Source organism: Alexandromys fortis, unplaced genomic scaffold (assembly GCF_014885135.2).
Source record: "Alexandromys fortis isolate MF-2015 unplaced genomic scaffold, M_Fortis_MF-2015_v1.1 scaffold_90, whole genome shotgun sequence".
Taxonomy (NCBI): domain Eukaryota; kingdom Metazoa; phylum Chordata; class Mammalia; order Rodentia; family Cricetidae; genus Alexandromys; species Alexandromys fortis.
The window spans coordinates 2129050-2155754 of record NW_026067985.1 but is presented as its reverse complement, the minus strand read 5'-3'; the positions used below and the strand labels follow the sequence as shown (position 1 = coordinate 2155754).

Below are 26705 nucleotides of genomic sequence, written 5' to 3'. Positions count from 1 at the left end.
CAGCCTGGTCTACAAGAGCTAGTTCCAGAACAGTCTCCATAGCTACAGAGAAACCCTATCTCAAAACAACAGCAACAACAAACCCCACAGATTTTAAAAACAGAAATCATTATTGGCAACAGCTATTTGTAACTTAGGTACATTCTCACCTTTCAGTTGATTGGTGTGAGAGAAGATTGCAAGTAAAAGCTGCTTTCTGATTGTTAGGATCTTGTTGCCTGAAGAGTCCATCTGTACATGCTGTCATGAGTTGTACTTCCTGGTTCAGTTATTTGTAAAATGCGGAGTTTCTTTCGCTTCCCCAATTGTATTCTTTTTAAAAAAAGTTTTGCGAAGATTTACTTTTGTGTGTATGTGTGTTTTGCCTGAACATATATGTATGTGTGTCACTAGTGTGCAGGGCTGCAGAGGTGTTGGATCCCCTAGCACTGGAGATCTAGAAAGTTGTGAGCTGCCATGTGGGTGCTGAGAACAGAACTCAGGTCCTGATAGCACCCACTCTTACCCCTGACCATCTCACCAGCTTTAGTAGTGTCCTGTGGAAGGAGTTCTGTCACTGTCCTTTGAGCTTCCTGATTGACCCTAGCATTTAGACAATCTCCCTGCCTTGCGCATTGTCTCACTCACTGACTCACCTTGGGTGTGTTGTGTCAGAGAGACTGTTCCCAGGGGCTACACGCACCCTAAGTACACCCTCCCCTACTGACTTACATAGACTGCTTGCAGTGTACCCTGGTCACCCATAGTCCTCACACTGGGTCAGAACATTATAGCATTTCCCTCTTGGGAGTCACTGTCTGAGAGGTTCCAGCACATGAGTGAGGTATCCCTAAACTAACCCATACGGGTTGTTGTTTGCTTACTTATTCATCGCTTTGCATTTCACTCCTTATAGATTTGCATAGGAGTTGTGTAATGATTGTATGGACTCTTACAGTCTCTATGTCTGCAGTTGGCCCTGTATGTCTCGCATAGCAATTGACAGATTCTTCTAAAGGGAAAATCAGACAAAGGAGAATAAACCCATGTTATCTACATACACTTAGCCCAGTCATCAGGAAACTGCACAAAAACCTGTTTTGTGACTGGTAGTTTGTTGACTATGATGATGACTTCATATCTAGGATGAGATCATGATTTCCATCTTGAAATTTGGTTCACTTATTTGATCTTAATTAGTGGTGTTGGGTTTTATTGAGATTAGAAACATATTTCTTTGCTATAATCTTGGGAGGATTAGTGAGGAGTAACGCGTAGTGTTTCTGCCCATAATTGACTCTCAGTTAGTCCTTGGATACACTGATGATATTTCAGAGACCAGTCTCTTCCCAGCTCCCTGCTCTGCATCTCTCTCCTTGGGGTCATAGAGCTTGCCAGCACTGTGACTTTCTTCCCTAAGCAGAGGGCTCTCCACAGGGACAGACTCTCTATCTTTTCTGCATAGAAATTTACTTGGCTAAGTTAAAAAAAAAATAAAAGAACAAGACTTATTCATGGGCCATTTAGAAAATTCTTTGTTTTGAACTTAACTCTACATCAGGTATTGCTAACGCATGCTGTAGCCACCGCTGTACAAAGTCATTTGCTCTGTATTGATGAAGATCCGAGCATGAAGTAGAAAGCTGTCTCCTGTTGTAACTCGTCACATGAAGAATGACATTTTCAAGAGCATTGTCATTCTGAGTCTCATGAACTCAATGCAGTACTTAGCAAGTTTGTCTAGACAAAGTAGTCTTAAATAATGGGTATCCGTTTTGCATGTAGTGGTTAGTCTCTTCAGACTACCCATGAATATCATGTGGGATTTAACTCTATCAGTTAGACTTTAGAGTTGTTCAAGTAAAAGGACACAACCTTGTGGCAGAGAGCCAGACACAGGCCACTTTGAGTAAAATATATGTCTTTCTGTTACTTCCCCCTCCCACTGTCTGAGCATCAAGTCATTCTGTCTTAGGTGGGAATGGGAGGGACGAGTCTACAAATCAAGTATCAAGTGAGGACAATAGTTTTATTCCTGGATTATATTTTACACAAAGCCAAAATAAGTACACACACTGTGAAAAGACAGTTGAAGGATGCACCATTGACTTCATGTTGAGTTGGCCTGTTTTAATTAAGGAAACTGCGGCACAGACACTGTATGTTGACATGGTTTAGTGCATACTCTAGTTTTGTGTGAGACTTCTCTGGTAATGTATTTCTTTTTCTATTTCCAAATGTGATTAATGTGCCACGTAATGTTAACTGTGCTCTCTCCCTAAAGACATCAAATGGGAGGCAGCATGTAGAAGCTAAATTATTCGGAGAGGATCAGTGATTGATTTAAATATAAAAGGATTAATTGGTCTCTGAAACAGACTATTAAACTGTACTGTGATCTTGACTGAAAGTGGAAGAATTACAAATGCATTGCAAAGAATAAATTAATATATTTTTGTGGCTTTAACCCTTTCTTTCTGCCTTGCTTTTTGTGGGTGTATACACTCTACTCCATTCTTTTTGTTGTGTACACTACACTCCATTGCATGCTTGTTTGATGCAGAGGGGATTTGCTGTGGTACTGATGGAATAGGATGCAGAACAGAGCATCACTGAGTCCAAGGGAGCTCGGGGAATGCCCACAGACTGGATTATCTAGGAACTCTCACTAAGCATGACTCTGAGCCTGGAAGTCAACTGTTATTGATTGGGAATCTAAAATTCTCATTCTGTGGGACTTCGTTAAAGAGGAACAATGGGTGAATGGGGTCCTTTATCCCTTGTATAACTACAGTGAAGGCTTGGCTGTGGAGGATAAATGGTGTAAGGACACCATAGCCAGAGAAACAAAAAAAAAAAAAATCAATTATTTCTAAGCAAACAGTATTGCCTTTTTTGATTCTTGCTCACAGGTGACACTTGAGCCAGGCATGTGCATCTTTCTGAGACATCTTGCTCATTTCTCCTTTGCAGGGAGAGGAAGCTTGTTTACCCATTTTATGTTGGGATTCTTGTCTGTCCTGCTCTTACATCATGGTCTTGGTGACAGAACAAGTGGGCAATTCAGAATTGTTTGAGACCCAGGTCTTATGTGAGTTTTACCAATAACATCACTCCCGTGTTTCGGAACGTAGCCTTCAGATGGTTCGCTTTGCCTTGCCTCACTACATTGTCCCCTCATCATTTGATAGGCGTTAGCTATCAGTGTGCCCACATCTACCATTGGCTCTTTGGGTGCTGGTAATTCAAGCACAGCATATTTGAGAGTTCTCATAGAGAACTAACTGAATTTAAGGGGTCTTCAGAGGGCGTCCCTTCCTCTGTCTGCTTTTACAGTGTGCTGCTTTTCCCAGGGAAGAACCCTGGGGTGAGTTAGTCTTGGCTGTGTGTTTTCTGTGGTGTCTGTGTCCTCACTGGTGCCTAAATTCTCTGGTGTCCCTGGTACGGTATTGAGCAGCATAGCCGTGATGTGAAAGTGGGGACAGCATGGATAGCATTCCGGTGATAACTGGTGTGTTCTGCCTCACAGTTTGTGGACATGAGAATGGATCATATATTAAGTGATACTTTAAAAAAATAGTTTTTCTTACATTTCTCGTCTCTTGGTTAAGTATATATACTTCTTTTAGTTGTCACATTGGTTGATTTTAAGCTCTTTGGTCATTTAAAAAATTATCTTTCAGATTGCTTCATATGCTTCTGACTATTGCCCGCAGAATCAAACCAGACATTCCAAGGTAGAGTTGGAGGAGACAGGTTGCCTCAGCATGATTTTTAACACTTTCTGCCCCAGCCAGTCTGATATATGAGGCACGTGCTCTTAAGTAACTTTTCATGCAGTTTTTCTGAGGCCCCCAAGAGCACCTCTCCAGCTGTCAGAGTCCTCCTGGTTATCCTTTAGGGAGTTATAATCTACACAGTTGTGGTTGAATTTTAGGCTTGTTACCTGCATTTACCTGCACTGAAAAGTTTTCTTCTAACTAGATGTTGTTTCATTTAAGCAGTTGCCTAAAATTCAGTAATAAAAAAGAATCATGTGGGGCCTAGGAAATGGCTCAGTTAGCAAAATGCCTGCTGCAAAAACACGAGGAGCTCGGTTCCTAGTCCCCATGTGATAACTGGGTAGAGTACTCTGCATGTAGCTTCAGTGCTTGGGGGGTGGAGACAGGTAAATCCTTGGAGCTCACCAACCAGCCAGCCTAGCTGAATTGATGAGCTCCAGGTTCAGTGAGAGACTGGGTCTCAAAAGAAATAAGGGGCTGAGCAATTGAATAAGACACCCGATGTCAAATTCTGGCTTCCATATGCACTTGTATACACATGCACCACACACATGCACCTGTATATATGCATACACATGTTCATACTCACATGCACACATAGGTGTAAGTGATCACTTGCTTCAGGTTTATTTTTTTAGACATTGCATTTGGAAATTCCAGCAAACATTTGTTATTTATTATCATTATTATTGTTACTATTTTTTTTTTATTTTTATTGAGACCAGGTCTCTCTGTGTAATCTTGGTTTCCTGGAACTCATTTTGTAGGCCAGGCTGACCTCAAACTCAGACTCTCCTGCTTCTGCCTCCCAAGTGCTGGGAATAAAGGCACCACCATCACCCTGGCATCAAGCCCAATTTTAAATGGACATCACATGGTTTGTTGCTGAAGTCACCCATTGATCTGCCTTCTCTTGTGCTTTCAACTGTTATTGTGTTCGGACAGAATGGTCTCCTGCCTGAGCAGTTTGGTTACTGACATTGTTCTCACTAGAGGGATGGGATTTGGGTGATTTCTTGCATAGGCACTGCCAATTGCTTGGTGAAAGCCATAGAGCTGTGACATCTCTTGTCTTCAGGAAATGGCCAGCTTGTGATAGAAACTCCACTGCCATTCTTAGCCCTTTGAACAGAGAAGGCAATCAAGAGGGAATGTCTGAACATAGTGTAAAGTGGATGGTGGCATTCTTTCAGCTATTGGTACTATTAATAAAGTTGGTAGGTACGATTGCTAATTACAAATGATGTTTATTCAGATGATGTGATTTCAATTATGGTAAATTTTACCTTTAGAAAAATAATCTTTAAAGACAGATACCTGAATGGAGTAGTCTGATTTGACTAAGTTTAGTAATTCTCAAATAGAATTGTATGTGCAGGATGAAGACATAATCTGCTGCAATAGCAAAGAAAATTCAGGGGAAAATGGACCTCACTTCTCTCTGCCAACTGGAGGTTGAGGGATGTTGACCCATAGGATCATATGCTGTCCTACTGTAATGCACTAAGTTCTTCCTCACTGGCTCTTCCTGAGAAGCACCCACAGGAGGGGCTCAGTCTATGCCGTGCCTTCTCTGTGCTCCTGCTCCTCGGGGTTCATGCTCCTCATCTGGCTTCCAGTGTGGCTCAGAGCGACATTTCTTGATGCTGGTGTCTTTCTTTGACCTCATTTCTTAGTTCCAGATTTATGTGTCTTAACTTTTATATGATGTTACAGCTGCCATGTCCTGCCCATCTCTTTTGGAAGTACGTCACCTGGGCCCTGTGTGTCACTGCTGCTGTTTAGCAGTGCCTTCCTCTCCTGTGGCATGCTGTCATGCCTCCTGGCTGCTCTGCCTGTTTCTTTTCTTACCTTGCACAATGCTGTTCAGAAGGATAACCTTTGCAGAATACGGATGAGACCATTGCAGATGCTCAGAGCTTAGAATATCTGCCCGTGCTCAGTGCTCTTATCCCATTTTGTACCCTCTCCTGCCAGTCCCTAAGGTCCTGTTCTCCAGACATTCTACATGGCTCTGTATTTAGGCCTCTGGATTAGCCTACCTGCCTCTTTCCTAATGTTCTATTGCTGCTGTCCCCTTCCCTCTCTGAACTCTTTAGCATGTCATCTTGTTTTGTTTACTTCATAATCGCTCTCCCTCCACTGCACATGTGCACTAAGTTTCTCAATGGCTTTATTCTGGCGCTACTTCCTTTTTAGACTATAACTCCCATGATCCAGGACCTGGGCTTTTGGCAGCATAAGCTGCTCAGCAGTGCCTCCATGCTGGTACCCAGGACAGGGCTGCATGCTGGCACTCAGGATACACACTGGTGGGAAGAACTAGAATGTCTGAGCTACAGAAAATCTTTGGTTAGAGCCTTTTTTCTGAAAACACTTTTCAGGACAGTACTCTCAAAAGTTTAAATGTGGATAATTTTAAGTATTCTCCCCTTTTTTTTGTAGCAACTAGATACAGATTGTGTGTGTGTGTGTGCCTGTGTATTTATGAACACACGTGCGCGCGCACACACACACACACACACTTTCTAGGGTGATGTACCTAACGGATTGTATGTTTCCTGTTTGTTTCTTTACTTCTGGTGTCTTCTTTGTATTTTAATGTCTTTCAGTCAGCTCTGTCCCAACATTCCTTTTTCCCCACTCAGTTGAATTTTCCCTCCCTATGAAAAGCTTCATGAGCTGCAGATGAGTCACTGTGAGCATTGAGCACATTACAGTATGTAATAGACTTTGGCCTTTCGGCACTGTTACTTTGCTGAAGGAAAGTACCTTGTTTATCTCTGGTGGTTTAAGCTGTTACATCTATGTAATGGATAAGAGAAGATCATGGGCAGTGCTGTTCACCAAACGTAGAGGAAGCCACCTGTGTGGCGCAGCCCTCTGGCAGTGGAGGAGTTTGGGAAGTAAATGCTTGCTGACGATAGCACACTACCAAATAAGTATGTGCTCCTGTTTATTTTCCTTCTGCTGGAAAACTATGGCCTCCTCTTTGTAGTGGTGAGTGGGATTTTACAGCAGCGCTGAGTATGAGTGTGAGGCTTGGGCAGGCAAATACCAGGTTGTTAGACTACCATTAAAGGACTTGCCACACCACACTGAGTGTCAGCTTCTAGCTAAGAGATCTGAGAAGGCAGAAAGTGCATCCTAGCAGTTTTGCTTTTTTTCCCCATTTTGTGAGTGATGTATTTAGAAACAACTAGCATCACTACTTTGAATAGGGACAGAAAGTAATCCCATGATATTGTATTGACTTGTATATGAAGCATGATTAATAAAAACTCAGAAACAGATATTGGAGTTCAACCTGAAGATCAGAAAAGCAAAGCAGCCAGCCATTGACTCTTACCTCTATCTCAGTTCAAAATGGTGATCTGCCTCCAGGAATCCTCAGAATGAAACTGTGTCTGAGAACTGTCTCCTCCCATATTATATTCCTCTCTAGTTTTGGGATTAAGAGCACTATTACCTGGTTTCTTTGGTAAACTAGTGTAACTACTGGAATTAAAGGTATCTGTCACCACTTCCTGGTCTGTAAGGCTGCCTAGTGTGGCTATTTTACTTTTCTGGTTTTCAGGCAAACTTTATTTATTAAAATACAATTGAGGGCTGGAGAGATGACTCAGAGGTTAAAAGAACTGACTTCTGTTCTGAAGGTCCTGAGTTCAATTCCCAGCAACCACATGATGGCTCACACCCATCTATAATTAGATCTGATGCCCAGAACACTATATACATAATAAATAAATTTAAAAAAATGAATAAAATACAATTGAAAAGCCACTACATTTCCCCCTTTTGTCTAAAATAAAGAAGGCTAATATAAGAAAACCATATATAATAAGTACAATAACTCTATACAGTATATACAGGCAATGAATACATCAACAATGTCTAGTCCATCCATGTCTATCCTATCATGGTGAGTCCAAAGTCTTATACCCAAATTACTTTCTATCATAACTTGCTTTCTATGTTAGGTAAAGAAGAAAAACTATAACTAGCTAGTCTTCAACTCCCTCAAAGACCCAAGAAGGAAATAATATTAACTGAGGAAGCAGGAAGTGTGAGCAAGCAACTTCCAAAAAAACGTGAATAATGACAGAAACAGTTGGATGCCTGGACAGTCACCCAAGGTTCCTCTGCAACATTGGGGCATCCATCTTCAGCCTACAGGCCTACCATATCCAATCAACTTTTCTGTGAAGCAGGATATTCTGAAGGACTGTCCCTCCTTGTCTTGACAGTGTTTGGCAGTCACTTTATTTTGTGTCCTGCTTGTTCAATTAGGACAGCATACTGTCAGCAGTTGAGGTAAGGGCATTTTCTTGCCCAGTGGCTTACTTTTGCCACAAAAAAGTAAACTCCATCTGGTGTTTCTTCAATGCCCATTATCTTCTCTGAAGTAGATTGGTGCTGCCACAAGCAGACATGTCTCATTGTCATATAAAAAGAAGAACCTAGGTTTAACATCTTAAATGTATTTTGTAAGTCTCTAAAGTGTTTGAAGATGTCATGTCTATCTAAAATGTAACTTTGTTTGACCTTGAAAACAGACCTAATGTGACTATAAGTTCCATTATACTAGTGACTAATTACTAACCTGCATTTGCTTATTACCCTAAATAGTTGGTAGTAATAATTTTCAAGGATTAGGGATTTACATTACATTGTTAATTGAACTGTATAGGTACAATACCTTGAACAAGGATAGTAATGTATGTACAATATGTCTTAAAATTAATCTTAAATTTGTATCAGTATACAAAATTTGTATACAATATACAAAAGTCCAGTCCAATGCAAATATTTAAAACTAGTAGTTGCTTTTTAAGTGTAGGTTCAATAATCTACCTTTCTATCCTATCATATCTATATCCCCTTATTTTCTTTTCAAAACAAGATCGTATCTATATCCTTTTTTCTTTTCAGAGTAGATTCAGTAACTTCCTTTTTTATCTTATATCTATATCCTCATAGTTTTCTTTTCAGAGTAGATTCAATAATCTACCCTTTTGTCCTATCACCTGTATCCTCCTCTTTATCTTTTCAAAACAAGAACCTTGAATCTAATTTCCTTTGCTTAGCTTTTTTCCTGACCATTATCCATAACCATTATTCATAACAACTTGTAACTAACACACTAAACAAAGACAAACATTTATAATCCATTTTGGGGGCAATGTGGGTATAGCTTTCTAGGCTGATTGGGGGCACTGATAACCTTAGGGGGATCCAAAGGAAATTTAGGATTATGGTCAAGTCATGACTGGAATATTCTGTGAGGCTGGATCATCTCGGCTAGCAGTCTTGAAGCTGTTCATGGTGTAGAACTCAGAAGAAACTGCATTGGAGGTTCTCTGAAACATAGGATCATCTGGGCCATCCCAGATGATTCAATAAGAATTGGAGATTTTTTCAAGGGGTCTTTCTTGATCAAACCTTATTTTTCTTAACCAAGAATGAATCCACAGCCTCTCACTTCCTGTAGTAACAAAAGCAAAACCCCTTCTCCAAAATAATGTATCTTTTTACCTAAATTTTGAAGCCAAGGCATTTTCAAAATATATGAGTTGAATTAATCCATATAATCATATGTCTTTTAGCAACTGTGGCTCCTTTCTCAGCAGTCAAACAATTCAAAGATAACACAATAACATACAGTATCCAGATTCTGTGTATATTTTCCATCTTTACATGGAAGCTAAGCAGCTGGAAGCACTAGTTTTTCTCCTGAACCCTAGTGTCTAGGCTTGGGTCTAGCCTGTGATGGTGGCAAAAAAAAAAAAAAAAAAAAAAAAAAAAGCCTCAGGCAAACAGCTTTTTCTTAAATTCATGCCCCAAAAGTAGTTTTGGTGCCAAATGAAGCACGATTAATAAAACTCAGAGACAGATATTTGGGTTCAACCTGAAGGTCAGAAAAGCAGAACAGCTAGTCCTCCCTTTTTTTGGCTAGGTTTGGGTTCCAATTAATAGAGCTGTAATAAATTCCACTACACACAAACACACACACATACACACACACACAGACTTTCATTAAGTAATAAAAATCGTAATTAAATGGGGGTTCCTCTGGATCCTTCCCTCATCGTTTTCATGCTTCTTTTTATTCTCAGTGTGCCTAAGGTGGCGGATACATAATCTGAGGCTGAGGAAGAAGAGGTCATACAAGCAGAAGGAACAGAGGGACAGTGAGGCTGGTGGGAGGGCAGTGTAGAGAAACTCCTTGCTAGGGAAGCAGAGGTCCCCATGTAGCTAGTTCTTGCTAGGGTTTCTTTTGTGTAGCACTTGGCTGTGGGGTGGCTTCCTGCTTGCTGTTGTACACCTGAGTGATGACAGCATATGCAGCTCCCATCTGCTTTGACTTTCTTGGCAGGTCACTCCTGCTGCTTGCTGGGTGTGCAAATCTAGGCAGATGTCAGAGGTCTAAATTCTGCCTTGACTGCCGTGGGTATCAGAACCTGTCACAATGGTTGGGTCTTTTTGAAAGAACATAAGCACACATTTTTTGATTGTAAAATAGACTATAAAATTGATCTTGTAACTTAGCATACAGTTTAGCAGTGGGGTGCCATGCAGGCCGGCAGCCAGACCAGACCTGCAAAGCCTTATCTGTTGGTTCTTAATAATGCATAAGGCGTTGTTGGGGTTGAGTGAGGTTTGATAATGAGTCTCTCTCCTATCGGTCCCTATTTCTCATAGTGCCCCCAAAAGAGTCTCTGCTTTGTCTGTGGGCAGGGGTGAGTGTGTGTGTGTGTGGGGGGGGAATCTAAGCTTGTGCATTTGTTTATTCTTTAGACAGGCTTCCATTTTGAAGCTCTGACTGACCTAGAACTCACTGTGTAGACCAAACTGGCCTCACACTCATAGAGAGCCACCTGTCTCTACCTCCTGAGTACTGAAATTAAATAACTAGTGTTATCCACCAGGCCTGTAAGCATGACTGTGAATCTCCTATGACAAATACCACTTTAATCTGGATGTTCTCCTACTGAGTGTTAAATAAGCTGTTTAGAGATTGTGGACAGGCTAATCTAGTCTAGTGGTAACCTCAGGAGAAATGCAAATTCAGAACTTTGATAAGCCTGTTTGGATTCAGTGTGCTGACGAGAGCAGATCTTGTACCCTTTTTGCAGTCTTAAAAAGTCTTATATTGCTTTGCTCATCTAGGTTAGCCTCAAACTCTTGCAACCTTTGAACCAAAGTCACTTGAGTTATAGCCCTGTTAAGTGAGGTCCCAAGGAGAAAAATTAGTCCTTTAGGCCAGGATGGAACTGCCCTTGCTTTGACCCCGATGTGTGCTTCTCTGGTTCCAGTCCAGGAGCTCTGCAGTCTCAGAGAATTAGTGTGCCACCGAAGGGACAGTTTATTGCCACGAAGTAGCTTAGCACTAAGGATAGGATGGTAGAAAAACTAATTTTGTTCGTATGTGTACACATGTCTGTGTGTGCACCTATGTGCCTGTGTTACTGTGTTTGTGAATGAACAATGTTCAATGTGACCTCGCTGCATTTGAACAGTGTGCTTGGTAACTTTGTGGTGGAGTGGTTCTTCATTGAACTCTGATGGTAATTTAGTAATTAAAGTTCTGCACTATCTCTCATAACAAAAACATTTGCAGTTGAGGCCTCTGAGGTGATTCAGTAATGGATGCTCTTTCTGCCAAGCCTGCAGATCTGAGTTTGAGCCCAGGACCTACTTGGGAGAGAGAGCTGGCTCCTGCTTGTTGTCCTTCCATGTGTACGGGAATGTTCCTGCAGGGACACACATAAATATAGTTAATTCTGAAATTTAAGAAAAATAAATATGCAGACTAGCATTTTCATTGCCTTGTAGTGTTATTTAATTCATTATAGAAAGAGGTAAGAGTTACTAAGACCATCTCAGACTTCTGTGGGATAATGTGCCCAGTTACTGTGCTCTGATGAAGGCTGAGGCCCTGCCAGCAAGAAACAATAGAAGCAAAGGAGGCCACATTTCTCAGGGAAACCATAAAGCATCATCGAGGGCCTTTAGACTGGGGCAAGAGGCTTAGTTAATGACAACTCAAAAAATTCCAAAATGTTAAATTGATGACATAGAAAGCATTTAGATAAAATGATCTGCATGCATTCTGCATTGTGAATCTGTTAGCAAAACACTTTACACCTTGGAAAGAATAGGAGCTTATTAATATTCATAATGCATTTTGAAAGCACATGTAATAGCTGCATTCTAAAAACTCAGTGCGAGGACCCTAAAATTCTTTAAAAGAGTAAAATGATTCTGAGTGTGGCTCTTTCCTCCTTTGTGCGTGTGTGACTGTTCCCAGATGCCCCACTTGGAAGGCAGGCCAGTCCCTCATGCTTTGTAAGTAAACAGTCTTCAAAGGTGCCTTTTTGGATTTAAAAAAAATAAGTAAACCACTTTAGTAGGAAATCTTTAAAAACGCTCAGGGTAGACTTCACTCTTACACCACACTGTACTCGAGCAGCATGGTTTGTACTGTGTTTTGTTTTGTTTTGAAAAGATAGCGTCTCACTAAGTAACTCAGGCTAGTCTGAAACTCATCCAAAGCCCAGGCTGACTTCAGCGCACCATACTCCCCACACTTAGTAAACTTTGCATTTTCTTGTTTTATTTGTTGTATGCATTTGTGTGCACCTGTGGAGGTCAGAGGACAGCAGCTTCCTTTCCTCACTGAGCTGATTCCCAGCTGTCTGCCTTCCACTCTTCCCTCCTGCTGTAGCCTTAGGTGTTACTCATACACTCTGCTTCTGAGCAGCCTGTTCTGTAAGCAACTTGAGCTCAGGCAAAGACCTGGTCCTCAGACACAAGAGAAGGCTAGGTAGGGCTTTTCTTATCAGTTATAGAATATTGTGTAGTCTATCACTGAATTAATTCAGATCTGAACTCTTAAAACTAGAACTGGGTGTGGTGGCACAAGCCTGTAGTTCCAACGATTCTGGAAGCTACAGCAGGAGGATTGCAAGTTCAAAAGCCAGCCTGGGGTAAAAAGCACTGGATGTAGTCTCTGAAGAGCATGTGCATAGCATTCCACAGCACTGAGCTCACACAAGGAAAAAGCTGATTTCATCCCGCCCTTAGAATCCCATCTCTCCTAGAAGGGCCATTCGTCCAGGACTTCCACCCTCCAGCTTATTTCCCTCGTAGGGCTCACTGAGTTGCAAGTGCTTACCTTAGTCTCACACCCTGTCATCCTGTAAGCTTCTTGCAGGGACAGTGGGTGTTCACAGCACTTAGCACTTTGACTGGATGACTGTGTTCTGGTTCGTGTGAGGACTCCCTGGAAGAACAACTGGTGCAGCAGTGGATATGTGTAAAGAAGAAAGTCAGTTAAGGGGCTGGGGTGGGGCATATGTGATCAACAGTTATTACAAACCTTGTTTTCTATTAAAGCATTTTACCAAAATTTTGTATATGTTTTTAACCCCAGAACCCTAGATGTTTCTTATTGTCTTAGAAAAGTGATAGAAAGTTTTAGAATAAAGGCAAACATTTTAGAAAACATATTACAAACATAATTAAATATGTATTTATTTTCTGCTCACATCAAGCGCATCTAAAGTGCAGCCCATGACAAGTGTAAACTGGCTCAAAACTAACTCAGATGGATGGGACATCTCAAAATGGAAGCCCTCTGGCTGGGACACACACAGAAGTACTGGGCCGTATTTGGCCTGTATTACATCACTTTAAATGGAAAAAAAAAAAATGAGTAGAAGGGCCGATGTTTCTTCTACCAAAAGAGCAGCAGAAGTAAACCCAGGTGTGGTGCAGTGCGGTACCAGCAGTGAGTGTGCAGCCCATGAGTGTGTGGTGGTCCTGAGGCCAGAGAGCAGCTGGGTAGTGATGTGCCAGGGGTCTTTTCCTCCTCATGTTGGGAAGGAGGGGGCCTGCCTGCTGAGCTAGTGAGCGCCTGAATGGATGGGTTTATTGACACCACTCCCTCTGTATTTACACACCTGTGCACAGGTCCCTCTGAGACACATGAGCGTGTTATTTACAAACCTGTGTACTTTTCTCTCTGAAGACAGGTGAACATGTTATTGAAAACACTGATATCTAGGGACATAGCACAGTGTGTTGATGGGTGAGAGCTTTATAGACCACACTGCCAGTTTTACCCAGGAGTCCTTTGTAACTTGTAATAAAGAGAAGCACCGAGGGAGCAGGACTGGGAAGCATGCAGCAGCCTTCTAAGTCTGGCTGTACGCAAGGAGTTTAGCTCTCACTTTGAAAACAGTTCAATAAATTGTCTCAATAGCATCAAGGCACTTAAAATGACATTTTATGAACAAATTCCAGGTAATTATTACAACATTTCTTGCTTACACATTTCAAACAGGACACAACTTTATTTTCTTAAAACAGATGGAAAAGATAAAGAACAAACCTAGTGAGGACTTCATTATTATGAGTGCTTCCCAGTGGTCATTATTTTTCTTGAATGAGACTTTTAAAAAATAAAACTCAGGGGCCCAAAAGGTGACTCAGTGATCCAGAGAGCTTGCTGCACAACTACAAAGACCTGAGGGGCCATCCCACCAGCAAAAGAATAAGTTGGTGTGGTCTTACACTCACTTGTAATCCCAGTGTGTGTCAGGGGTGTCAGAGACAGGAGGATCGACAAATGGGGCACAAACACAAGCTCCAGCTTTGGAGGGAGAACAAGGCAGTGTGCAATGGCGGGTAAACAACACTCTGTTCACTGTGCACACATAGGTGTGCACACGATAGTATTACATTCACAGTGTTTTTGTGAATGTACACTATTATGTGCATGTGTGTGGTAAGATAGTAACTCAGTCATACAGATTAGAGCTCTCTTACACCACCACCCTTCCGGTCTACTGCCTTCCTTCCATTTCTCTTTTACTCTTCCCTTTCCCTCTTGACTTCTTGAAGCTTGTTAGGAATACCAACCCCCTGAGGGGCAGAGACATGGCTCCAGAGTTAATCTTGCTGTTCTTGGGTTTGGTTCCAAGTACCCACATGGAGGTTCACAACTCCAGCTCTAGGGATTCAGTGCTTTCTTCTGGCCTCCTCAGACTCATCCGCCGTATCCATGGTGTGCATAAACCTCATGTAGACCAACACACATTAAATAAATACACAAGAGTGTCCAGCCCTAAAATACTTGCGTGTAACATCATGTACATCTAGTTGTATTGGTACAGTCCTAATGTTTTCACCGTTGAATTACAGTGTATTACATACATAAATACACCAGATGGTAGGGATCCAGCCATGTTTGCATGAGCTAGCTAATGGGAACAACATTGACTTCCAAGGCTGATTACAGCTGTGCCTCTGCGAATGCCTCATAACCCTGTCCTCTCTGGAGAAAACTCCCCAGGTTGTATTGAGTGCCCGAGAGAAGTACAGAGCCTGCTGTGGCTGTGCGTCTTTGGAGAGGAGGGGGAGTGGACAACAGCACACTAGTGAGTTAGGACGTGGGGCTAACTGATGAGATGACACAGACTTTTATCAGTGTGGTCTTTCCTGCCATTTTAGCAATGCCATGACCAAATATCAGAATGTTGTATCAGGGTTACTAGAACCAAATGAAGTATCATGGATAGTGATCGTTCATAACTGGAGCTAGAGGTAGGGCCTGTCAATCGATCTTACCTCAGTTGCTTTCTGTGTGACATGTGGTCAGTATCCTCAGATATAAAAGATATTGTGACTCTCCTTTCACTTCCTTCACGGCTAGGCTTTAAAAGTGTGTTGTCCCACAGCAATGTTATGTCCGTGGGAGCAAACTGTGCTTGTACTTCCTCCGCCTTCCACTTGGTAGAAGCAAATATTTTGAACCTGACCCACTGGAGTGTGCCTGGGTTAGCCTGATCATTTAAGTGGTGGCAGAATGGAGCCTTTGAAGGCAGCAGTCTGCATCTACCATAGCTTCACAGAACGCAAGCGTCCTCAGAGATGCAGTAAGCTGCCAGCCGAGTACAGCCACCATCACTGCTGGATGCCGTTCCCCCTCCCCACAAATTTGTCTTTCTTTATACTTTTCTTGCCTGGTTTTAATTATCTATTTAAAGAAGACATTTTGTTTTTAAGGTAATCAATGGTAAAAATAAGCGATTCGGCTTTTTTTTTTTTATTCATGCTTCATTCTTTGTGGGGTATATGAGATATCCAAATGAGTACTGTTTGACATTCACCTAACAGATCCATCTTTTTGGTCAACTAACTTTTTAAAAATAAATACATCTTAGCCAATAAGAAGTTAGAAAAAAAAATACATCGACTCTGCTATTTTGCACACACTAATCTTTTTGTTGAGTCAAGTGCTTTTGCCTTCTTAAAAATGTCTCCTTTGGGGCGCTTCACACGGTTATTCTGTGTACGGTTTACAAGCTCCATTCTGCTCTCCCCACATCTGCTCCCTGTTTCATTCTCACTCGCTTGCCTTTGCTCTGCTTCTGAAGGGCTTTGTTCACCCCCTTTCTTTCCCTGGAGCGTCTGCGTCAGTGTTGTGACTGCTTACTTCTGTGTGTTTGTGTCTGCCACTGCTTTTGTTCCTGTGCCTCTGTTCTTGTTTCTTCTAGGGTAGAGACCCCCACCTTCAGCCCCTTCAGCTCTTTGCAAATGCTTTGCATTTAGTAGCTGATAACAGGCCACATTCACTTTCGTGCACAGTTGATAGTAGAGTTATGTGTGTTGAACACTTATGACTCCCAACAGTTTCTCATAAACCATGATCCACCGAGAATAGTGGCTGTGCATAGAGGATGAGTCAGCCCAACCTCCTGGCTGAAAGATAGCCAGTTCATAGTCCGTAAAACTGTGTTTTGGCTCTGTGGTATGCTAGATATTGTAAAAAAATTCTTCTCAAACAAACCACACTTTTGCAGTGTTATGCTGACCATCTACTTCCAAGACCAAATGTATCCTACTGACAAAGCTTCACATTCTTAGTAAAGCACAAAACGCCACTTTGTATGAACATGACCGTCAGACAAGAACATGTGTGCTTCCCCTTGTGGTAATGATGTGCTTATTTCTGTAAAAGCATTATAATTTTATATCAGAAACAAGATTTAAGGGTTTTTGTGGGGTTTTTTGAGGCATTCTTTGAATATCCCCTGTAATATTTTGAAGGCATTGTGAACAGGAGCTGCTCTCCAGAAGTGACTGCATTGGTGCCATTATACTGGTTCGTAGGCAGATGTTCTCAGGAGCTCTTTGAGGAATGAGAGTGTTACTGCTGGCTCAGGGCCAGATTTGACAGCAAGGAAAGAAAATGCCACTATCGTAATTTTTCCTTCCATGACACTTCATTTTTAAAAGTCAATTTTTTGCTCATTGTATGTGAAATTGGAGAAGTGAATTGTTTCAGCAGAATTCTGTGACCTGAGATAAATTATAAGTGAGATATACTGGCACACACCTATGGTCTCAGCTACTTGGGAGGCTGAGGCAGTAGGATTTTAAGTTCAAGGCCAGTTTGAGGAGTATAGCAGGACTTTATGTGAATAAGTAAATGCACAAAGAAACAGAATTTAAATTGTAAAAGTAGATTATATATTTACCCTTATGTCCAGTAGAGACTGCATGTATCCCCAAGTCACGGTATAAGTACAGGTCCCTCCATTACTGCTTTGTTCTGAAGTAGTCTCCACTGTTTAGTCCAGGCTGACCCCAGAACTTGGTTAGATCTTTCTGCCTCGGACTCCCATGCGTGCTCAGACAACAGGCATATGCCAACCTATTACTACTTTTTAAGCCAGTCACTTTAACCCTATAGTAATGCTTTAAGCTATAAATAGGACATTTTTGTTATATTGTACTCCAAATAAGCAAAACCATTTTGTTGTTTCTAAAATGGGATAAAATCTTAACTCCTTTTTTTTTTATCTTATTCATAATCCACTTTTCAAATTAATTTAAAAAAAATCTGTTTTCTCCCAGCAGAGGCAGGCAGATCTCTGTGAGTTCAAGGCCAGTGTGGTCTACAGAATGAGTTCTAGAACAGCTAGGACTGTTTCATAGAGAAACCCTGCCTCAACAAAACAAAACAAACAACAACAAAAATCCTGTTTCCTCCTTTATAGACCTAACAAGGCTTTGAGCTGTGCAGGAAGCCCTGTGGGTTCTCCTGTCTCCAGTTGACAAGGGAGCTTCCTGTGCTAATAGGGCACATTCTGCAGAGCACCTGAAAGGGTTAGGAACAGCACCATCAACTGGAGGCTGCTGTTTCTCCCCAGCAGATGCCAGGCAGCTTGCCTGCGTGGCCAGGAAGGTAGAGCTGCATCCAGGTGCTGTCCAGCACTGCTTCCTGTCAAACAAAAAAAAAAATGAGTCTCTGGTTCTTTTTCTTTCAGTGAGCATTTGTCCTGTGCTTTTACCTTCTTTCTTCATGGAGAAAGTAACGTGTGCACAAGCGTGGAGATTGCTCAACATCAGCCCATCTATTTGATCAGCGAGGAGCATTTACACATGGCCCAGTCTTCACCTGCACCATTTCAAGGTGAGTCAGAGGCCATGGGTTTGCTCTTTACCCTTGCCCAGTGGGGTGTTGTCAGCTGTAGGGGAGGGTGGGGTGTACTAGGAGGGGGATTGAACATGTGGTTTAGCATGATCAGTTAATGACAAAGAAAAGACCCATTCCCATTTCTCAGGTAAGCACATACATGACATGGACGTAGTAAAGCTGTGTAACTCTCTTCAGAACAAAGTAAGATTGACAAGCATTGAAGACCACGATCCCCAGGCACTGCACACACCAGCCAAAGGGCTGTCTCTGTGTCTGTTGTTTTGTGGTGAAATAGCTGAAAAAGATGGCTGCTTGCCAGTGACGACTAACTTTCCAGATTCTATACTAGTTTATAGTTTCTTCAGTGATGTTAACATCAGTATTATTTCCTTGCCGTTAGACACTGGGGTGGGTACCTGGTTACAGTCTGACTCCATACGCTGGGATCGTCATCATCTATTATTGTCATTCACTGTCTTGCTATCCCAAAATAACTTCATTGTCTTTCTGAGTCCACTAGCATTCTAAATCTGTATCTTAGAAATTCAGAATTTTTCTATGGATATTAGTTTTTAAATGTTAAAACTATGAGAGGGCTGATTCTAATTTTTCATTTCTAGAGATGTCTGAAAAAAAATAGGGCATGCAGAATGTAATTACCCCCATTCTGATTTATTAAAGAAATAATAAAGATAGTTTATTTTAAGTGGGGAAGGTAAGTCTACCTTAAGTGGAGAGAAATCTTGAATTCTTTTACCTGGTTCTGAGTTTTACTGAGAGATGCCCCTGCCACTGTTCATCATAATTTACATTTTATTAAACCATCCAACTACATACAGTTGGGTGGTCGTGACACACACCTTTAACCCCAGCACTCAGGAGACAGAGACAAGTAGTTCTCTGAGTTTGAGGCCAGCCTGGTCTACAGAGTGAGTTCCTGGACAGCCAGGGCTACACAGAGAGACCCTGTCTTGGAAAACCAAGGAGATGGGGAAGGGACTATAAAATTTATATAAAATTTGAAACAACCCAATTCTCAAAACACACATGACATATTACACAGTATGAGCTATTGCAGATCTCCGGATTTATTTAAATACTATGTTTATTTGAAAATTTGGAGGACTACCTGATTTCATCTTCAGTAATATTACTCAGAATTAAGGAATTTATGATGATATTACTGTCACAACAGATGATAAGTAATTTTCTAACCTTGGAAATTAGGAAAGGTGGTGTTAGGAATTTAGGTCACCAGAGACTGGGTGTTTTAAGTAAGCTACCTCTCTTCCCTCATGTGACACATCATCTAACTGCTTTAAAAAATGGTCGGTTCAGTGATATGGGCAATGTAAAAACATGGCTAGAGAAATTTTTTTAATTTTTTAAAACTGACCCACTAAAAGGACACCCCAAGCCAGGTGTGATGGCACATTCCAGTAATCCCAATTTTTGGAGGATGGATGGAGGAGAATGAGGAATTTCAGGTCAAGCTCAGCTCCTTATTGAATTGTCTAACTTTGGCTTTGTGAGATTTGTCTCAGAAATCAAGGGGGTGTTGATTTGCATTTCCCTGATCGCTAAGGAAGTTGAGCATGACCTTAAGTGTCTTTTAGCCATTTGAACTTCTTCTGTTGAGAATTCTCTGTTCAGCTCAGTGCCCCATTTTATAATTGGGTTGATTAGCCTTTTACAGTCTAGTTTCTTGAGTTCTTTATATATTTTGGAGATCAGACCTTTGTCAGTTGCGGGGTTGGTGAAGAAGAACTCAAGAACAATGGCAATGGGTTTTTGATCCTACTGCACATACTGGCTTTGGGGGAGCCTAGGCAGTTTGGATGCTCACCTTACTAGACCTGGATAGAGGTGGGTGGTCCTTGGACTCCCACAGGTCAGGGAACCCTGATTGCTCTTCGGGCTGATGAGGGAGGAGGACTTGATCGGTGGAGGGGGAGGGAAATGGGAGGCGGTGGCGGGGAGGAGGCAGAAATCTTTAATAAATAAATAAATTAAAAATAAAAAATTTAAAAAAAAGAAATCAAGGGGGTGGAAGTGGAAAATGGTTTGGTTAGTAAAGCTCTTACTACATAAACATTAGGACCTGAATTTGATTTCCAGCATTGGTGGTTAAGAGCTGGGTGCGATGGACCTATAGCCTCAGTGCTGGGTGCCGAGGCAGTCAGATTCCTGGAACTCTTGGCCAGCATCCAGTCTAGCCAGACCTTGGGCTTCATATGCATTGAGAGCCCTTGTCTCTCAAAACAATGATGGCAATGCAGTAAGGTAGCTCAGTGGGTAAGGCACCTTTTGGTATGCACCCTGAATTAATCTCTGGAACCCATGCAATAAAAGGAGAGAACAGGCTCTTTTGTCCTCCGACCTCCATATTTGGGCACACAGTTAATTTAAAAGACAGAGCTGTAGAGAGAAAGACCTCTGACATTGATCTTTGATCTTCAGGCTCCTGGGCACACACAATCACACACGAGGTTGCACATGTACTTGCAGTGCATACACAGTGCCAAAGGGGAGGGGTATGCTCCCCACTATTTGAATTTTCTGAGTCCCCTGAAAAGGATTATTTGGGAGACTGTTCACAGGGCCACGGAGTAAGTACCATGGTGACTGCTGTTTGGTTTTTACTCCACCAAAATGACATGGGCTTCAAAGACTGACAGGAAACAGAACTATTATCAGCTCCATACTGGAGTTGAACATAACATGAGAGTGTTCATCACGACCCCCTGAATAGTCACACTGAACACACAGGTAAGCTCTGTGCCTGAAGACCTGCTGTTAGGAGCTTTGTTGTTGTTGTGGGTTTCAGGATCTTTGTCAGTTTCAAGGGCCAGACAGGCCTGGCCAAATGTGCTGTTCGTGTTAAACAGCCATTATTGAGTAGAGAGGCATGGATTTTAATGAGCAGATGGTTTGTATAGTATATGTTGATTGAATTGAAAGTGTAATGCTATCCCTACTTGATATCCTTCAAAAATGGATATAAAGTAAAATACATATAAATAATTCTAAAATAAACTTTAAAAACATACTGTGAAAGACTTTAGACTTCATGCATAGAGCATGAAATAGGGCTCTGTTTTAACCTAAAATGACAAAATATGTACGGATTATATGTAATAATTTTTTCTCCTTTCCATAGTACTGGTGAGTCCTTATGGCTTAAATGGCACGCTAACAGGGCATGCATACAAGATGTCAGACCCAGCCACCCGGAAACTGATTGAGGAATGGCAGTACTTCTACCCGATGGTGCTGAGGAAGAAGGAGGAGTCACGAGAGGAAGCTGAGCTGGGATATGACGATGACTTCCCTGTAGCAGTTGAGGTCATTGTTGGTAAGAAAGCGTTTGCCTGAAGAACTTCATTCTAGCTCCACTGTTAAAGGGATGGCCACTCAGCTAGATTCTCCAGCTTGTCCACATCTGTGCCTGTGGTTCCTGTGCTCCATGTGCTGTCATGGTGACTCTGGGACACATGTTCAGGCAGGTGTGCTCGTAGCAGTACTTAATTTTTCCATTAAGCTGCTTCACTGTAACAATAGACTTGGATGTGCAGGCAACTTTGTCAGGCCTGCTCCTTGCTGTCTTTCCTCACAGGTGGTGTCCGGATGGTCTACCCTTCAGCTTTTGTGTTGATCTCTCAAAATGACATCCCGGTTCCTCAGAGTGCTGCCAGTGTCGGAGGCCATGTCACAGTCGCACAGCAGGGACTTGGTAGTATGAAAGATCCCAGTAACTGTGGGTTGCCTCTGACGCCTCCCACCTCTCCAGAGCAGGTGGTTATAGGTGAGTGCAATCGAGCATGTTCCTTTGAAGAACGTCTAGAGTTTCAGCAGCATGGCAGAATTGCTGGCGAAATTGGTGGAAATGGGAGAGATTTGTACGTGTGCTGTTTTAGTCTTTGTTCTAAGAACAAGTGTTGGCCTGCTTCTTAGTTCTGCACATGCACTTCCTCAGCATGCTTAGTCCACGTTTCTATACCTGGACAGGAAACTATGTGCAGGTTGCCTTGTTTCTGTTTGTTTTAAACAAATGGCAAATACTGTATTAGCTTAGTTTGTGTCACTGTGACCAAACAGCTGAGAGAAGCACTTAGGGGAGAGAAGATTTGTCTGGCTTCCTGTTCCACAGGGTCAGCCCACTGTTGCTGGACTGCATACACTTGGACAGAGTTTTAATGGTGGTGGGGAGACACGGGAGGCAGTTCTTTGCTTCTTGTTGGATGAAAAGTAATAGAACATAGAGCAAGTGACCAGGGCAAAATTGGAGTCCCAAGGACATGTCCTCAGTGTTCCACTTTCTCCAGCCAGGTTCCACCTCCTACCTTTCACCACCCCCTGTGATGTCTCACTGCTATGTGAACTTGGAGAGATTAGTTCTTTGATTTTGTCAGAGCTACTGGTCTCTGGAAGTGCCTTTTTGGGCCCCCTCCCTGCTGAGGTGTTTCCTAGTCCAGTCAAGCTGACAGAGTTAACCATCACAAGGACTGGACCAGGAATGACTGTAACCTTTGTCCAGCTGACAGTAGCTACCCAAGACAAATATGCAATGATTCTTTTTCTATTATGATACAGTTAGGATAGCATGAATAGGCTCTGCTGTGTCTCTAATGCAGACACTTGGCAGTTCACACACTCATTCCTGGGAAACAGAGATCGCTTGAATTGAGAACGGTTTTGTCTACTCTGTTGAGTGGCAGAGTTCCTGTATTAATACTCTTGGCTATAGTGAGCTTGTTTGAGTTGGTAATCTGCCAGCACTTGTGTTATGTGTTCTACATAACTCAGAGACAGCTTACAATATACAGGCAGATGTACATAGACTAAATACGAGCATTTCATGTGCAGTACTCACAAAGCAGCACCTCCTTGTGTGAGGCTGCACACAGGACTCCTAGAGTAGAGCCTTTGCCTGACCCTTCCTGAAGTTATTATACCGACACTGAAAAAGGAAATACGACATTATATTTTGTAGTGATCCTTATAGTGATGGTATATTGATATAAAGACCCTATCATTTGTCAGTATTTTGAGTAGTTTAAATTTTACTTAAAAATTTATATTCTTAACAATTGGACTACTTTAAATGTTTGTCAGTTTATTTGATTTTTTTTTTATCAGTTTGTTTCTAGATACTCAGTGAAGTTTATGTTACTTTAACATCAGCCTTGGCCTCCGGTCACTTCAGAACTCTGGAGTTGACAGCCAAAAGCAATTTAAGCTCTGTACATACTGCTCTAGTCCTTGGGGAAGTGCTCTCCCACTGTTTCTCGCTTTCTCAGATAATCTACTCTAAAGGGTCTAGTATCTTTGTAGTCCGATGAACTAGTCCCAATGTCCCATGACACAGTACTGTGCTATGGTTTGGCATTGCCACTTGGCCACTCCCTTAGAGAGAGGGTAGCCTTGCTTCTGACTGCCAGAAGCTCTTTTGATAGGTCAACTGGGACTGGCGGGCTGGCTGGCTAGTGTTGCTGAGATCACCATATCCTTCTGGACAACTCTTTCTCCTTGCCTCTTTTAGAGGCCTAGAAAACCAGAGACAGTAACTTTGAGTCCCATGGAGAGTGCTCACCCTGCCTCTCACAGCATTGCCATGGGATGTTGAGGGAGTCTTGTTATCTACCTTGATGATTTCTTTGTCTAGTTCTTACAGACAGACACTTGAGAGCCAGTTAGAAAATGAAATGAATTATTTTATACAGTAAACCCAGCCTGAAAATTTAAAAAAGCAGCAGAAGATAGTACTGAAGAATCAGGACTCCCGACTCCTGTACTTTCTTCATCTACAGTGTTAGTACTTTGGGGGGAAAGAAGGCTTCAGCTGTTTAAAGTGTAGGTGTTGCTGGTTTTGTTGATCTCAGGTGGATAAGCCTAAATATCCCATAGAGCAAAAGCAATGATGCAGTTGTCATGGAGAATATTTGTATTATAAAGGAAACTTCAATATTTTCAAGATAGCAGGGCAGATATTCCAGAGTCTGTACACGGACTGTTTTTGACTTTTATTTTGAGGACAGAGCCCACAGTACATTTATTAAATCAACTAGGAGAAAGCCATTGAGTTGACTGAGCATTTCCTGTAGACTAGCCTTGTCTGAAATGCTAACCAGTGCCATCGCTGTGGGTGTGGCCAGAAGGCTGAGCCATCCATCAACAGGGTGGAGGGGCTAACTTTAGAGAAGCCAGTGAGTGTCCTCTTGTGGTGTCCTCCCTCACCCCCCGGCCCATGAACAGCCTTTGGAGATGCTCCCTTTAGTATTTTGGTGCTAAACGTGTGTAGCCAGTGTTGGGAGTAAGGCAAGCAGTTCTATACAAGAAACTGTGTGCTAATAAGTTCTTTCTTTTTCTTGGGTGCTGTGTGTCTTTATTACACAGCTGGATGAGCCTGGAGCTGCCTGTGCTGCTGTCTGCCCACGAATGTACTGATTGCATTTAGTTTCTGAACTCAGGACAGTAATGCATGTTTGTGTTTTTAATTTTACAATTATGACCCCTTCCTTACAAGTTAAATGCATCTAAAACATGGAGTAAGATGTTGCTATGTGACATATTCATGTTTATCAGGTCTGCTGCTTTAGAGAGAACACAGAAAATCACACAGACCTGGGCAAGTTGGTGTTAGTTGGTTAGTGGTGTGTGTATATGGGGTGCGGATTTCCTCATCACTACAGGTAGTGTAATTGCCAGGGGTAGTAGACGAAGCTTCACAAATGTGAGTTTTGGCAGTTGACATATGCAACAGTCTGTGTACCACGTGCATCTGTGGCAAACCTGATGCTCTGATGTGCTTGTTTTCTAGGTGATAGTGGAGGCGTACAGAGTGCTGCCAGTCACCTCGGTTCCCAAGATGGGGGAATGATAACTATGCACAGTCCAAAGAGATCGAGGAAGATCCCTCCTAAACTCCACAATCATATGGTCCATCGAGTCTGGAAGGAATGCATCCTCAACAGAGCCCAGTCTAAGTATGTGTGCATTATAGCTAGTGACTTCTCTTTCACTGCAGGGTAAAGAGGACAAGTCAGGCACGTGTACGGCTGTCTGTCCAAACCTAAAGGTCTTCAAACTGTTATTTTTATAATTTAAACTCAGTGGAATATGATATAAAACACAAATGGTTTTTAAAATATCATTTCTTTATCTGATATGATTATTGTGGAAAATTCTCATGTTCTTGAACATCTGAAGGTTGGCATGGTATTGATGTGATATTTGCCGGCAGGGACAGCTCAGAGATTTATCCTGTCCGAACGGCAATCAGGGTCTGGCTTTCTTTGTGTGCTGCTTTTTGAATGGTTCCCAGTTAAAAAGGGAAACAAACTTCATGGACAGTAGTTGTCAGTGTTGGCCTTCTTTTTACTGCCAGTGCGCACCTGGGTGATGCTGTGCTCCTGGGGTTGCTTTGAGGAACCTGTGTTCCTTCTTCCAGCTCTTCTTCTTCATCTTCATTCCCTCCTGCCTGCATTAACATGTTACACGTGTGCGTATGTTTATGTATAATATGTATGTATGTGTCTATAGAAAGATTACCTATATTTTATGTGTATGGGTGTTTTGTCTGCATATACATCTGTCCACCACTTGCATGCCTAGTGTCTATAGAGGTCAGAAGAGGACGTACAAAGATCAGAAGAAGATGTTGAATCCCCTAAAACTGGAGTTGTGGAGTTTTGTGAACTGTCATATCAGTGCTGGGTCCTCTCCAAGAGCAGCTAGTGTTCTCAATCACTGTGCCAACCATCTCTCTAGCCCCTATTATTTATTTATTTATCTTGGTTTTTTCAAGACAGGGTTTCTCTGTAGCTGTGGAGCCTGTCAAGGAACTAGCTCTTGTAGACCAGGCTGGCCTCGAACTCACAGAGATCCACCTGCCTCTGCCTCCCAAGTGCTGGCATTAAAGGCATGCACCACCAGTGCCCCCCCTTTATTATTATTATTATTATTATTATTATTATTATTATTATTATTATTATTTATTCTTAAGAAGTAGTACCAGCTGTGTGGTGGTGGTACATGCCTTTAATCCCAGCATTTGGGAGGTGGAGGCAGGTGGATCTTTGAGTTTGAGGCCAGTCTACTCTACAAAGGAAGTTCCAGAACAGCCAGGGTACACAGGGAAATGTTGTCTTGAAAAACAAATGAGCAAAAAACAGACGCAGTGCCTGGGGAGGCCAGAGAGGTTTGGGTCCCCAGAACATGGAGTCATAAACAGCTTTGAGCTGCCAGACATGTGTGCTGGGAACCAAACTCAGGTCCTTTGGGACAGAGCAGATACTCTTAAGCGCTGAGCTACCTCTCTAGCCTGTCGTATGGATGCTCTTGTTGATAACTAATAACTGTGCATCTGGAAGTGCTGTAGATGCTTCTGAAGAGAGTGCGCTTCAGAATTCTGTGTTCAGGTTAATGCCTGTTCTTTGGACCAAGCTTTTTAG

At 42.1% G+C, this 26705-nt stretch overlaps 1 protein-coding gene across 4 annotated transcripts in view; it reads left to right on the top strand.

The window, feature by feature from the left end:
- Med13l (mediator complex subunit 13L) overlaps nucleotides 1-26705 on the top strand; it is a 225767-nt gene that overhangs the window by 154057 nt on the left and 45005 nt on the right. For all 4 annotated transcript variants that reach the window (XM_050158891.1, XM_050158892.1, XM_050158890.1 and 1 more), the window contains 4 exons: nucleotides 18101-18246; nucleotides 21413-21607; nucleotides 21869-22057; nucleotides 25073-25238. In XM_050158891.1, the coding sequence (XP_050014848.1) occupies nucleotides 18101-18246; nucleotides 21413-21607; nucleotides 21869-22057; nucleotides 25073-25238 (696 nt within the window). The remainder of the gene's footprint in view (nucleotides 1-18100; nucleotides 18247-21412; nucleotides 21608-21868; nucleotides 22058-25072; nucleotides 25239-26705) is intronic.